The 14,359-nt window shown below is 49.9% G+C and overlaps 1 protein-coding gene across 3 annotated transcripts in view; it reads right to left on the bottom strand.

Moving 5' to 3' along the window:
• The window catches only part of NRP2 (neuropilin 2), a 115,886-nt gene that overhangs the window by 62,884 nt on the left and 38,643 nt on the right, over positions 1-14,359 (bottom strand). For all 3 annotated transcript variants that reach the window (XM_062190204.1, XM_062190213.1, XM_062190211.1), the window contains exons 4-7: positions 12,012-12,242; positions 10,543-10,698; positions 8,634-8,803; positions 6,689-6,844 (exon numbers count right to left, since the gene is read on the bottom strand). In XM_062190204.1, coding sequence (XP_062046188.1) covers positions 6,689-6,844; positions 8,634-8,803; positions 10,543-10,698; positions 12,012-12,242 — 713 coding nt within the window. The remainder of the gene's footprint in view (positions 1-6,688; positions 6,845-8,633; positions 8,804-10,542; positions 10,699-12,011; positions 12,243-14,359) is intronic.

The following is a 14,359-nucleotide window of genomic DNA, read 5'->3' as shown; positions in this document are numbered from 1 at the left end:
TTTACACACTTGAGTGAGTTCAAGTTCTGCAAGCTTTTGACCTCCACGTCCCATGTTGAGGCTGAAGATGTCCAGTCCCCAACTTTGCAGTGAGGTCCCTGGTATTACCTAAATGAGGTGAGGCTTTGGTAGACACAGGCAGTCCCTCCCCACAGGCACTGCTCCAATCTGAGATAGGCTTCAGTATTCAGCTAGCACACACCTGTCTGTTTACTCCCGACAGGATGACCTACTGTTTACTTCCATTTTGCTGTAAATACCTGAACTCTCTCAGCTCCAGGGACAGCAAAGAAAAAACGATTCAAAGACAACACAGTGCTGGAGCCCCGAGGTAGAAATTGTGCATGAGATCTTCTGCTTCTTTTAAATAAATCTCTCTCTCCACTAATGCATGTTTCATGGCATCCAAAGTTCTACTTGGTACAGACACTCAGGAGGAGAGAACAAAGCAGGCAGAAAAGAAAACGGTGGCAGGAACAGAGGGCAGCACCTGGGGCACCCAGCAGCTTGGATTCAGAATCAGTCTCACTCATCCCAGAACCGAGAGCCTGGCCTGCCTCTCCCATCACCTACCCTTGCATTTTCTCTCAAGCCAGCCATCAAGTCTACACATAAAAATGAACGCTTAATCAATGAATGCCATCCGTCTAATTAATTTGTTGCACCAAACAGGCCAGGTGGGACAGGGGGTCTGTGGCACGGTGGCGGTGGGGAGGGAGGTGATATTAAGGTAATAGGCATGGGTTTGTCCCGTGTGTAAATCATCATCTTGCCATTTCTCCCCTAAAACCCTTCTTTCAAGACTACAAATTTTTTTTTTCAAAGCTGCTTTCATTCTAGTGGGAGTGGGAACCCAGCCAGATAGAGTCAGAAGGGATGCGTCTGTGTGTTTATATATATATATATATAAATGAGAGAGGGAGAGTGGGAAAGAGAGAGACACATGAGAGAGAGACAGAGAGCAGGGAGTACACACAGGGCTGGGGAAGGCACAGAAGCCCCTGACAACCAAATGCTTGTTCATGGCTGTGATGACCTCTGCTCGCCTCCTCCTTTACTTTAAGGCTGTTTTTGTCATCAGGCAATTTTTTTCCTGCCACAGAGGAGACGGGGGCAGGGCGGCTTCTCTGTGCGGGCGGGTTGCGGTGGGTGGACGTGCGCATCCCCATCTGTGTGTGCCTTGTGGGGCTGCTAGATTTAATGCAGGATTAGGTTACCCCCAGCGAGACGCTGAGCCCTGGAACACAGCCTACTAACAGGATTAGGGTTTCAGGGTTTGAGACAGGAAAGCACCAGGGAGGAGAGGAGAAGAGGGCAGCTCAGGGACCCGGGGCTGGAGGAGAAGATGGGGTGGGGGAAGAACACCACATCCCATGGTCAAGGTCCTCCTGGAAAGATAGGGAGAGAGAGACACAGACACCCAAGCTAGGGGGGTGGTCCTCCATGCCTGAAAACCTCCTAATGGGCATTCGAAGATGTTTTTAAGGGGGTACCCCTAAGTCCCGTATGTGTGAAAGACAGCCAGGGACTAGGGCAGGAGGCTTGGAGCATGTGCACTGTCACGTGCTTCTTCCAATGTAGTCTGACAAACCACAGAGCAGGCAGAAGAAGACAGCAAATGGCACGGCAATCCACCAGCAAGGCCCTCATGCCAACGCTCACCTAGGTTTGCTGGTGTTGGGCCGAGGTGAGCTTTCCATCAGCTCTCCACTACCCCTGATGAGCTCTTTCCCACTGGCCTCTGCAACACAGCCTAGGCCTGGGGGCAGGAACAGCTCAGAGAGGCTGGCCTCAGCTCCGGGAGACTCAGCACCCATGGGACTTGGGTGATACCAGGTCCAGGAGCCTGCTAGAAAGAAGGTACAAGCTTATGTATAATGAAATTTTCCCCTGAGCTTTCTAAGTGGAGAGGCTAAAGGTCTGATCTCATCCCATGGCAAATGGATAAGGGACAAACTTAATTACCCAGGGCACTGGATTCTTCTCAGTTCTAACTGAGGGGGAGCAGGTAAACAGAAGGACTTGAACTTGGAAAAGGGCATTGGTTCTCTTCAGAGCATGCCCTGCCATGGTTAGACGGGGCAGTCACGTCCATGGTTTTGGAAGGCTGATACCCATTACCAGCTCGGGGTTTGAGTCATTGTCCTAACCTTATCCACAAAGCAATGAAATGACTACCACAAAAGGAATACAGGCAAACCAGTCATCCACCAGGAGGCAAAAACCAAGTTTCTTTTGAAAACATAAATTCTTAGTTGGAGTAATCGTTGCATCCCTAATGGAGAATGAGGCTGAGTGACATTTATCTGAGGTGACTGGGGTGCAGGCCCATTGGATTCAGAGAAAGGTCTGGGTGACTTATCACAGTCCCTTCCAGACCTATGATTTTAAAAGAGGCAGATAAGTACCCCACGGGGCTCATGTTACTTTTAAAATTGATAACTTGCTTCTGTTCAAGAAGCGCTTTGCAGGCCTAATACATTAATTATATCTGCAGAGAGGCTTCCATCTGCAGATCTCAGGGTGCGCTGCCAACAGAGGCTGCAGCACCGCTCCATCTGGGTGGACAGAGACACTGAGCGTGGGGCTGTTCAGAGTCACACAGCACATCATCGGAGGAGACCTGAAAATAGATGTCACGTGCTTCCAACTGTCCGCCCACAAATATGGGGATTGGGCCTTCTCATATCGTCCTTCTCTCTCTCAGTCTCTGATTTAGCAATGACCTGGTTTAGTTTAGAAAAACAAACATACAGCAGAAGGTTTTTGAAGTGAGGGGTTTATCTATTTTGAAATGATATGGTTGGGCCAGCGCTGTGGCGCAGTGGGTTAATGCCCTGGCCTGAGGTGCTGGCATCCCATACAGTCAACTGACTGTTGACAACACCAACCTGGAAAGCAAGGCCAGCTGCCTTCTCCAGGGGCTCCACCATGCCCCAGTCCTTGAGGCAAATTCTTTGGTCTTTGAGAGTCCCAGCCCCACAGCCTGTGAAATGCCTTGACATCCTAAAGGGAAGTCAGTGCCTGAGGGTTCTCCAGGACCCTTGGTGGTTGTCATTATATTAATGTGATAAGCTTAGTGCCACTGATGATGGGGTAATTCCCAAAACTCCTCATTCCCAATCAGGGTGGAGAGACTGCCTCAATCTTAGCTCAAATGTCTTCCTAATACCTGAGAACAGCCCAGCAATGCCATGGCTAAGGGCTGCATAACCAGAGCCATGTCAATAAAGGAGATGCCCAAACTTACCAAATGAGGGAGAATGGCCCCTGCCCCTGTCCAGACACCAGTAATGGCTCCAGGGCACACTCACTGAATCAGTCTCTCAGAGGAGGGCTGGACTCTGACCCCGGTCTCATGCCTGGGAGCTCTCCCTGTCACTCTCCATGCAACTCTCCGGTGCATGATCAAGCTGCATCACACACACATATGGGACCTTTCTCTGACTGTACTGACAACACCGGGCCACGTCTGGGATGTTGCTAATGCAACCCGCGAAACTGAAAGCAGTAGTTTCTACTTGTGGCTTCTGAAGAAACGTATGGGAAGCAATTTGTATAATCTAGGGAAGCACGTGGGTTGGATATGGGTTCCATCGGGTGGAAGAGCTCTCCGCCTTGTGGTTACGGTATAAATATGCATGAGGAGGGCCCGCCCTATATGAAAATCATAGGTTCCGAATTTACGGCATGTGGAACTGGATAAGGGTTTGGGGCTGCGCTGGGCTGTGGCCTGCATTACTGGACTACATTTGCCGGCAGCATGCTTGCCATACGCCAGCAGCAGTGTGATTAGCTTTCTCACAGGCAAACTCATGATTAACTGCTGGATGGAAAGAGATTAAGAAGAGGCCGTGCCTTGGCTGGGGAGGCTAGAGAAGAGTTGGGTAGTCTTCCTCATCTCTTGGCAGCAAGGAGTCATTTCCCCACAGGCCCAGGCTTGCCTGTGTTTTCCAAGGGTATAGCACAGCCATCCTCTACCACCTTGACCACTCATTCATCTTGCTTTGCTCCAATTCCCCAGCTCCTGGTCTTTGATAAACTGCCTTGGTGTTGACAGTGGCCAGGGAATTGAAATCGAGTTCCCACCTTTCTCTCCAAACATCACAACCCTCTCTTCACTCCCTGTACCCCAGAAAGGCATCTGCAAGTCCTCCCCCTATACTGCAGAGCCGAGAAGGCTGCTGCCTCATCTCTGCTTTGCTTTTTGTCTTAAGTCCTGTTGTCTGATTTCACTTTCAAGCCCACCACCTAGCACCAGTTTGCTTGGCTCAGTGCCCAGCGTGCAGCAGCCACAAAGAGAAACTCAGTTGGTAGCATCCAGTGGCAACGAAGCCTCTCCCCAATGCTGCCTTTAAGTGCCTTCCTCATATCACCCTCGCCCTCTTTGTGGCATCTCCACACACTGCAGCAGACTTGACAATCTATTTGGCATGGTTCACTCGACGATTTCAACCCCAACAGCCCAGAGGGTTGAGCTGACACACCTCAAGCCTTCAATGCAGATGCCTGTCTTAAATACACGTGAAATCCAGAGAGAGATCCGCTAAGGAAGGGGCAGCAGGGGTCCCACCCGCCTGCCCACCATGCCACGGCGGGGCGAGGGGCTTGGAGGGTGGGGCAAGGCCTAACTGGCATGCTTTCCATTTCCCTGCCTCCTTCTAAGTTCCAAGACGATAAAATTACAATGGGGGAAAGAAAGGGCTTTTCCTCTGCCCCCACTGCCTTGATTTGGGCACCACTGATTCACTAAATCAAAAACAAAACCCAAAGTTATCCCTTGGCTCTCGGGAAAGCAATTCAGCGAAGGGTGAGAAGAGGAGGTGAGAGAAAGAGAGAGAGAGGGAGAGGGAGAGAGGGAGGGAGAGAATGACTATGAATGTACCCAGCATAAATGACTCTGGAGGCCAGGAAGCCGCATTCAGTTCTCAGGACTATCTTCCCTGGGAAATGAATACCAGGGACGAAGCCAGCGAGGACCGCGTTCCATCCAAATGTGCAGTGCGAAGGTATTTCCAAAAGCAGATTTCCTACAAATGGTGTTTTAAATAGCATCCCGGCCCATCTGTGTGCTTTTAAAATCAGCTTATGCTACACTATCCCTCTGGCCGGCGCTGCTTGGTCATTGAGCCTGGACAGGGAGAGAGTCAGGTGCGTGTCCGCCTTCTCCCCGGGCCCCACCCCCTACCCAGCTGCTGGCCCTTGCCTGCTGGCGGAGCTTCAGCTCAGGTTCTACCTGTTTCTTACTGGAAAGGGTGGGATGGAAGAGACGGTCTGAGTGGAAAAGGAGCAGGGGGTGGCAGGGACTTAGTCCCAGAGTTCCCAGCGCCCAGCTTGCAACCCCCTACTGAAGTCTGGCACCTCTTCCTGAAACCAAATCAATGGTAAACTGGCCTATGTACCCAGGTAGGGATGTCTTGCCATTACTAAGCACCTCACTTTTTTCACAGGAGAAATGGGAACATCGTGCATGTGTGTGTGTGTGTGTGTGTAAAAGAGGGAGAGACATTGATTGATTCTTGGTAATGTGTGGCAACCACGACTTCCAGATGAATGGTATTATGTTACTATGGCAATTTTAACTTAAAAAAAAATCCACTCCTTTAAAAAGTCACATTTCCCAAGACTGCCAACATTTCTGGGCCCAAGGCTTCCAGGTGCATGGGCAAGAGTGAGACACCATGGGGCAGGGACAGGGGCCAAGGACAGAGCCTTTGGAAGGGATCTTTGGCCTCTCTGTCCTTTGATCATTCTCAAGCCAGCAAACAGGGAGCCGGTGGAGAGGGAGGCATCCTAGACTCCCTTCCAGGCAAGGGTGAGCAGCCTCTGGAATTCCTAGGACTCCACCATCTCCTTCCAGACCTCAGAACCAGCCCCGTGCCTGCAGAGCCGTCGGGGCCTGGGCTGCCATCACACACACTCCCATTCTGCCCCGATTCAGGTGAGATGCTAGGGGTGTCTGAGAAGCTGCCCCACAGACCCCGTGGGCCATAAAGCTAGCACACTGCCAGCGCCAGCTGCAGACCCAGAGGGCCATGTGTTTTAAGAAAGCTGAGTGCCAGACAGTCATCCATATGTGCACCAAAAGGCCGGCACCACCCACGTGGACCACACCTCCGCGAGCCACAGACACGGAAGGCCCCAGCTGGGACAATTCAATGGCTCACTGCTAAGCCCATGGCCAGTTCAGAGCCGGTCCCTGGCAAACCGAATTTCTCCTCATTATTCATTGTCCCCTTTCTTTCTGAGGGACATTGTGATTCCCTCTTAGGATCTGTGCCCTTTCATTTCCAGACCTCGGCAACTCCTGAACTGCAGTTTCATGTGGTTTTGTGATTGTTAACCCAGCATGTGGAAGGGACTCAGGCCATAAATGCTCAATGAATCCTGTGTGGGGAGGCGAGGACTGGGAGCGCATTTTCCCCTTCATTTGCTGTCAGAGAGCACTCTGCAAGCTCTCTCTCTGCTGTGCAAGAAGAAGAAGCAAATGAAGCCATGCTGTCGGGCAAACGGTATTTTCCAATGACTTTAGCATAAGAAAGACTCCCAGGGTCAGCGTGTCCCTGGCCTCCATCAATTATTTCAGCCTTGCTCAACAAGGCCACCTCCCAGGTGTGGGGAAGCTGCTCTAGTCCCCCACCCCTCCTGCGGCGCTGCAGTGAGTCCCTGGGGTGGGGCATGGACTTACCTTGTGGTTTTTGCCATGCCGGTACACCATCCAGTCCTCACCGTTAGTGCTGACTTCCAGCTTGTAGGATTTGACATAGTAGCCATTCTGGGTTTCCCTGGAAGTTGCTCCCTGTGTCGCAATGGCCGTAAGCATGGTCAGAAAGCGAAGATCCACCTGAGGAAGAGAGGGGGAGGCGTCACCAGGGGACCCCCACACCCCATGTGGGGCCAGCACCTCGCGTTCCCTCAAAGGACACAACTGGGATACTTAGCTCACAACTTGTATCTGAGACTCACTGAAATGTATTTGTAATCAGTGTCACTTTGCAATTCCATTGAACAATGAAAATCAAATTAATGTGACACTAAATAGGACACCTTGAAAATGCAACTTGATCATATTTCTTTCTGCTTGCAAATCTGCATGGACATTATTCAGTTTTTCTCACAATAACCACTGAGCATCTAGAACTTTGATCCCTTCTTACTAACCGTGGCCTGCCTTGGACAGGGAAAACAGAAGCTGCATTAAAGGAACAATGGCAACTAATCCATTCCACTCCAATGCAGTCCAATCCAACCCAATCCACTTAGAATACCCTAGTGCAGAAGCCACAGTTCTAGCTGTGTCCCCTCCCCACACTCCCTGGCTCCATTGTGTATTTAGTCGCTCAGGTCACTAGGAGGTCAAAGGGCTTGCAGAGTCTGCCCAAGCAATTAGGCTTATGCGCCAAGCCTGACCTTTTGCTCCGTGAGGAAGGTGGCTAACATTCCCCCCTACAATGCCAAATCCATTTGGAAATTGCTAGATATCATTCCCCAGTCGCCACGTGCACAGGCAAAATTCAATTCAGCAAGCACTTATTGGCATCTTATGTGTTCAGCATCACTATGCACTCCAAAGGAGGAGGCGGTGCTGTCCATATGTATGAGAAACAGGTGGATGGGCATAGGAGAAGCTACATGACTAAGGGCCCCAAAGAAGGAGTACAACCCACAGAATGACAGTGTTAGAGAACTTCCAGGAAGCTTTGCAGGAGGAGAAGGATTTTTGGATAGGCAGAAAGAGAGACAGCGACAGATGGCCTTAGGTTGTGCTGTGAGGACCTCTGTGGTTCTCCTGGAGTTTCCAAGTGATCTTTCTCCCTCTCCTGTTGTCTGCTCTGTCGTTTCCTTCTTGAACAGAGGTCACTGTGTCATCTCAGAGCCAGGACAGACTTGTCCAGGGGTCACAAGGCTGTCTGCCATGTGTCATAAAAGCAGTCATTGCTCTGGTATGGAACTAGCAGCTTGCTCTTCCCCTGTTTATTTCTTCCCATGGGATGAGCGCTAGGCCAGTCTGCAGTACAGGACCATTACTCAACAGGAGCTGCAAGTCTTACTCAGAAAGAAAGCAAACAATAGTCTGAGAAGATGCTGCAGAGCATCCGGGTAACTTGGGTTCTGTTCCCGGTGCTGACATTTTCCCCATGTGTTCCTCTGAGAGCTATGTGCAAAGCCTTCCTGGCAGGGCTCTCGAGCAGCAGCCAAGATCAGGAGAAGCTGCCATGCTCAGCTAGCATCTCCCCAGACCTGCCCTCAGGAAGACGCCCTGAGTCTCTGATGCCTTTCTGTGCCAAGAGGCGGCTAGAGAGAGAACTGCTGGAGAACTGCTGAGATGTCTGTGCGGATAGGGCAAACAGCATGTTGGCCAGACAATGTCTCCAGTCCTGCTAATTTCTGTAAGGGGAAGGACGATGTCCCTCTCACTCACCAATTTATCTCAGCACATAAAGGATGTTCAGTGCAGTCTTTCTGTGCCTGACATACAAGTGTGGAATGAATGAATGAATGAATGAAGTACTCAAGTATGCTGTGTTTATCTTCTTTGTGTCCTTTGTCTGCCCTGAAGACCCATTCCCACCATACCCCTGTCCCAGCAGTACCTCCACACTCTTCACACCCTGTGGAATCAGAACATATACCTGGAGATATTCCTTGTTGGAATCCAAGTTGGGGGTCCAGCCATTGTCATCACCGTGGAGCCGGCTTTGTTGAGGGGTCCACCTCCCGTCAGAGTAGGTAGACGAGGCACTGATCTGTTCATTGGCGATCCGACCAGATTCCATTCCCAGAGGGATATTGCATTGGAAGTCTGAGAAATGGAGGAGGTCAAGGGCAGGGTTAGGCCTCTCAACTTGTAACCCCTGGGACCCTCTTTCTAGGGACAAGTCCTTGCAGGTACTGTCTCATCTTAATGACCCTAATTATAGACTCGCATTTTTAAAAAAAACAACTACACTAAGTCAAAGAGCTTGACAACCCCTCTGGGTCTGAAAGAAACTAACTTGGACCTAAAAGAAATTAGACTATGGATAAATAAGAACCATCATGCAAATGGAAAACACAATCTAAAGCATAAGCACTGTTCCTGCTGCAGGCTACGATGTGCAGAGATTTCAGATGCACCGTGCCTGCGATACAGGTAAACAGGAGATAAACGTGGGGCCGCCTGGGTGGGCTGCTACTCCATGGGAAGCCTCATCTATTACTACATACCCAGGAGGCACTTGTGCATCTCTTTCTTTCAACTGTCTCGTGAGTTCTGGCACGGAAGCCAGACATCACAAAGCATAAATACCTGTCTTTAGGAGACCTCTTTTTGAGCCATGCACGTCACGCTCTCTTCCCTTGTACCACCTGTCTGGGCAAATTGACTCAGAAGTCACTTACTCTGGTCTTGTGCTGCCAGTTAAATTGCTGTTCTTCCCCTGGATGCTAAGGGCAATGACCAATATTTAGGTGTGTGTGTGTTTGATAAGGGACCAGTCATCTTTTTGTAGCATCAAACCTATTCTTTAGCCATTTGTAGACCCTGGTACAATTTGCTGTACTGTTGTTTTGTCCCTCAATCTTCATGAGCTCTTTGATGGAAAAAATGAAAGCAAGACTCAGAGCAGAACCCAGAGACTTTGCAGAAGGCCGGGCTGCTGCGTCTATGGTTTTGGAGATGGTGAGCTCTCTACAGCCATGGCAGGGTGTTGTTAGTGTCACCATTCTTAAAGGACTTCTTTGGCCCTGAACATTTAGGTTTTGAAGTAGAAATGGCAACATATCTGAAGCACACATCCAAGAGCTGTTGATATGATTCCTAGGCAGATGTGCTACAGTTTTGCGACAAAGCTATCAGACAGCTGTTTTCAATTTGGAGTTCAGGGTCAGAAACTCAGAACTCACAAGTTCTATGACCTCTGGGGTCAGTGTGGCAGTTTTCAATGCTTTGCCCAGAGGCTGGCACATGGTAAAAACTCCAAGAACTGTATTTATTAGAAGTGCGAAGTGAAAGTCCAAGCATGTGTACCAGTCTAGCCAGGAAAAGCCTGCCAGAATTATGTCATAGTCAGAGGTGTTTAAAAGCAGATACACACACACACACACACTCACACACTCACACACAGAGGGGTTTAATGTGACTCAGGTTATAAAAATGGTCCCTAGGGCTTGGAGAGAGAGAAAAATGTCTTCAGATAACCCTGGAGGGGGCTGTATACAGATCATCCTACCTAACCTCCCTTTCATTCATAGGCGAGGAAACTGGGGCTTGAGAGGCCCCGTGAGTTTCCCTGGGAACGATCAACTCTTGGTGCACGTATGTCTTTAAAAGATCAACTCTTGGTGCACGTGTTTCTTTAAAAGCAGTGAGCGCCCAGGTCAGCACTGGTTCTTTTCTCCTTCGTCTCTGCCTGGCAAGGGGATGCAGCCCCCGAGCTGGACGCCAGAGCAAATTCTGCAGCGTTCCCTTCTCCTTCTCTGGCAGAGGCAGCCTCTCTTCACCTGTGCACCCCGAAGCCCCAAGGGGACGGCTGGACCGAGGTCCTCAGGTGGCCAACTCACTCTCTAGCGGCTCCTGGTGGACCAGGTAGTAACGCGCAGAGAAGCCATCCTTGGCCACCGCCATGTCCGTGTGAAAGGTCAAGGAGAGGATCCCTGTCGACGAACGGAGCTCAGAGGGTGTTTTGGTCCCGCAGTACTTGCCAATCAGAGGGCCAACTGGACACGCAGGGCAGAGAGAGGCAAGCAGAAGTCAAATGTCACATTTGGTTTTCAACACAATCTGTTCCACCGCAGTTTGTCACAGTAGAGAATCACATTGCATGCATTGACATAAAAACCAAAGAACAACCAAAGAAGTGGTTTTAAGAACAATGGCTGAGTCCGACACTGAGATACAATGGGTAAAACCACCGCCTGCAGTGCCAGCATCCCATATGATGCTGGTTCGTGTCCCGGCTGCTCCACTTCTGATCTAGCTCTCTGCTATGGCCTAGGAAAGTACTGAAAGATGGCCCAAGTCCTTGGGCTCATGCACCCATGTGGGAGACCAGGAAGAAGCTCCTGGATCTTGGCTTCAGATAGGGCCAGCTCCAGCCATTTGGGGAGTGAACCAGCAGATAGAACATCTTCCTCTCTCTGCTGCTGCCTCTTTGTAACTCTGATGTTCAAATAAATCAATAAATTTTTTTTTAAAAAAGAGAGAGAACAATGTCTAACATTTTCTCTGTACAGAAAAAAAAAGCACTTTCCCCAAGTTGGCCTCATTCTGGTCTCAGCGCCCTGGGAGATGGGCTGGAAAGGTATCATTATGACGCCTGTGCTATACAAAAAGAAATTGAGGTCCAGCGAGGTCTTGTGACTGGCTTTTCTTTGCTCACACTGCTAGGAAATAGCAGAGTTGGGACTCAAGCCTTAGCTTTCTGATTAAATGGTATGCTTCTCCTCAGAGAGAAAAATGCATTAAGTCTCCCTTGTATCGGAAAATACTTAAAATGATGACAAAAGAGATTCATTTCGCCCACAATACTGGCTATACTCGAGTTCTGTACTGGTCCTCACCTCAGAGGTACAGGCTTCTCTTGGACTTGGGTGATGCACTTTCCAACATCCATGACCATATTGATAATTAAAAATTGATAGCAATAATAATGATGACAACAGCAGCTAAAATATACAGAAGAGTCACAACTAGGTTAAGTCATTCCTCCAAGGCTGCACAGCTGGTAAAAAGCAGAGCGGGACTGGCGCCCACTCAGCCTGGCCCTGGAGTCATTCCCTTTGGCCATAGAGATTAGTCACTTTCTATACTGACAACCTGGGAAAAGAACATCACCTGTAGATTTTCCTCATTCATTCCCAAGTATTTATTCTGTCTCCTATCCTTTCCCAAAGAAAGATCTCCAAGAAAGTAGACTGCCTTTCTGTACACCATCCTTGGTGAAGGAGAAGAAGAGAGAGTCATCACGGGTCACCTAAGAACTCCAAGGAGCGTTTAAGCCAGAAGTGCCCATGACAGTGGCGTCACTCACCGTGCGGAATGCCATCCCAGATGTCCAGCCAGTCATACTTGCAGTCTCCCTCTCCCACCTGCAGAGGGTCATGCTCCAGGTCAAAGGTCAGGAACTGCAGGATTATCTCCATCTTGGGTTTGGCCAGGATGGTAAAGGTGCAGTCCAAGTTGTGTGGGTATTTCTCAGGGAACCCAGGGGACTCGATGGTCCCATTGGGGCTTGTGAAGTTTTTGGAACAATCTTCGGATCCTGTATGCAAAAAAAGAACTGTAGCATTAAGATGAAGATGGCTCTGTCTCTCCTTCTCTCTGTAACTCTGCCTTTCAGATGCATAAACAAAGCTTTTTTAAAAATGGCTTTCTTCACTGCCTCTGTCACATGGGTTATTTAAATATTTGGACCCCAATTCCCTACTCACGAGGTTTTTGTTTCTACTCAAGTGGCCCTTGATCCATATTTCAAGCCCTCAAGTATTTCTCTCTTTAGGATAGGAATCAGGGAAGCACAGCTGGCTCACTCCACACATTAGAGGAAGGGCAGCAATTGGGGAACTGGGGCTGAGGGGCAGAGAAGTGTGTGTGTGTGTGTGTGTGATAGAGAGAGAGAGCAGGGGGGGTTGATTCTCTTGAAAAGAGGAACAGAATCTTCTTTCTCAGTCACTCAGCTGCTCACTGTAGAAATGTAAGTTATTTCAATCCTTAAGGAAGGCTTGCTGGTTGCCAGCAGGGAAAACAATGTTGCCCCTTATTTACTGCTGACCTCAACACTAGCCCCTATTGTACCACAGCCAACTAAGTGTGCCCTTCTCCCTCCAAGATCCAAGGTGCCTCAGGGGAGGGGCAAAGGGGAGCTTGGGTCTCATTCATGTCATGACTATATTAAAACGAGCTGCTCTGTAGTGCGCAGACAATTAACAATCGACGTTTTTAGCCGGTGGATCACAGTGGGGCGCTGGGGATGTTAAAGGCCGCTCCAGCAGCAAGTTGGGAAAAATGCAGCAGTGTATCGACATTTGGAAGGCTTCTGCTTCCTTTGTGATGGGGATGGCCTTGTTTCGCTCCTCCTCGGCTCTCTTGTGTGCTTGCTGGGGCGCTGGGAGGCATCCTGATTAAATGCGGCACACGCTCGCAGCCTGGTGCAAGCTTGCACAGGGGCAGGAACTCCCAAGAGGATTATGGCCACCATATCTCCTGATGCCTCTAGGTGGAGTCCTCTTCAAAGAGCCCTCAATGTGCTTTGCCCGGGAACCCCATTTGCCAGGGCAGAGCCACGGAAGGGTCCTTGGAGCACAACAACCCAGACCCAGGGATCCACAGATCTTCATGGAGCCAGAACTGAGGCCAGGGAGTGCCATGAATCTTGATGCTGGGCAATCAGAATGGATTTCATTCACCACATTCGGATTTTCAAATCAGAAAAGGAAACAGAATTTATGAGAAGGATGATAGGCACTCCAAGCACGAAGAGGGAAAAAACACAGAAATACTCAATAAACCAGGTGTTTACGGGCAGGAAGCGTCCTCGGGGGATGGCACTGAAATATAACGATGTGATGTCAATACACCGATCTTAGCCCGCAGCAATGTCTTTATCCACGGCTCCTGTAGCAGGCCCCTCTGCGGGGCTCTTTTATTGATGATGGCTTTCTGGAAAGCAGCAAATGTCTGACTTGGAAAAGGTGCCATGCAAATAAGTGGGGGAAGGGGAGAGCTGCAGTCCACAGAACAAGAAATCCTAATATCCCCTACCTATCTATCCATTACCTCCCTCCAACTTAGTGCTGTGCCTCTCGAGGTGGGGACCAGGGACACATGAGGGCAACAGCAAACAGTTCCCTGGCTTCTTTGGAGGCTCTAAGTGCCCCCTGGGGCATGGCCTAGGCAGGGTAGGCCCAGAGCTGTGACTGGCAGCTAGGCCTGGAGGGATGAGTTGGGGCTGCTTTGTTCTTCAGCAGGCCTTAAATTCCTGAGGGCCCCCTCAATGGCCTGGGATGACACAATTTAGCAAAGCCCTGCCAGCTGGCAGGTCTTCAGGGGGCCAAGAGGAATTCTGAAAAGGTTAGAGTTTATGGCCCCAAAGAGCCTTCTTCCTGGGCCACTTAGGGAGCCTCACGGCTGGGTGGAAATTAACTCTCTATTCACAACTTGCTGGAGAGCTAGAAAAGGCATCCAGACCTTCCCTCTTAGCACTTGCTCTATTGTCATTCTCTTGGAAGGCCAGGGGAATCCCTAGCCCCCTGGGAGTGTAGAATTGATGGCAGAATCTTCCTTTGGTCCCTCTCACTGGTGGGGCACCAGAGCTTCCACAATGGACACCCAGGAGTCCAAGAGAGACCCGAAAAATGTGAAAGGCCTAAGTATCCAGTT

The sequence above is a fragment of the Lepus europaeus genome, chromosome 1 (assembly GCF_033115175.1).
Source record: "Lepus europaeus isolate LE1 chromosome 1, mLepTim1.pri, whole genome shotgun sequence".
Lineage (NCBI taxonomy): Eukaryota > Metazoa > Chordata > Mammalia > Lagomorpha > Leporidae > Lepus > Lepus europaeus.
Note: the sequence above shows the minus strand (reverse complement) of the source record. Positions and strands in the feature narration are given on the sequence as shown.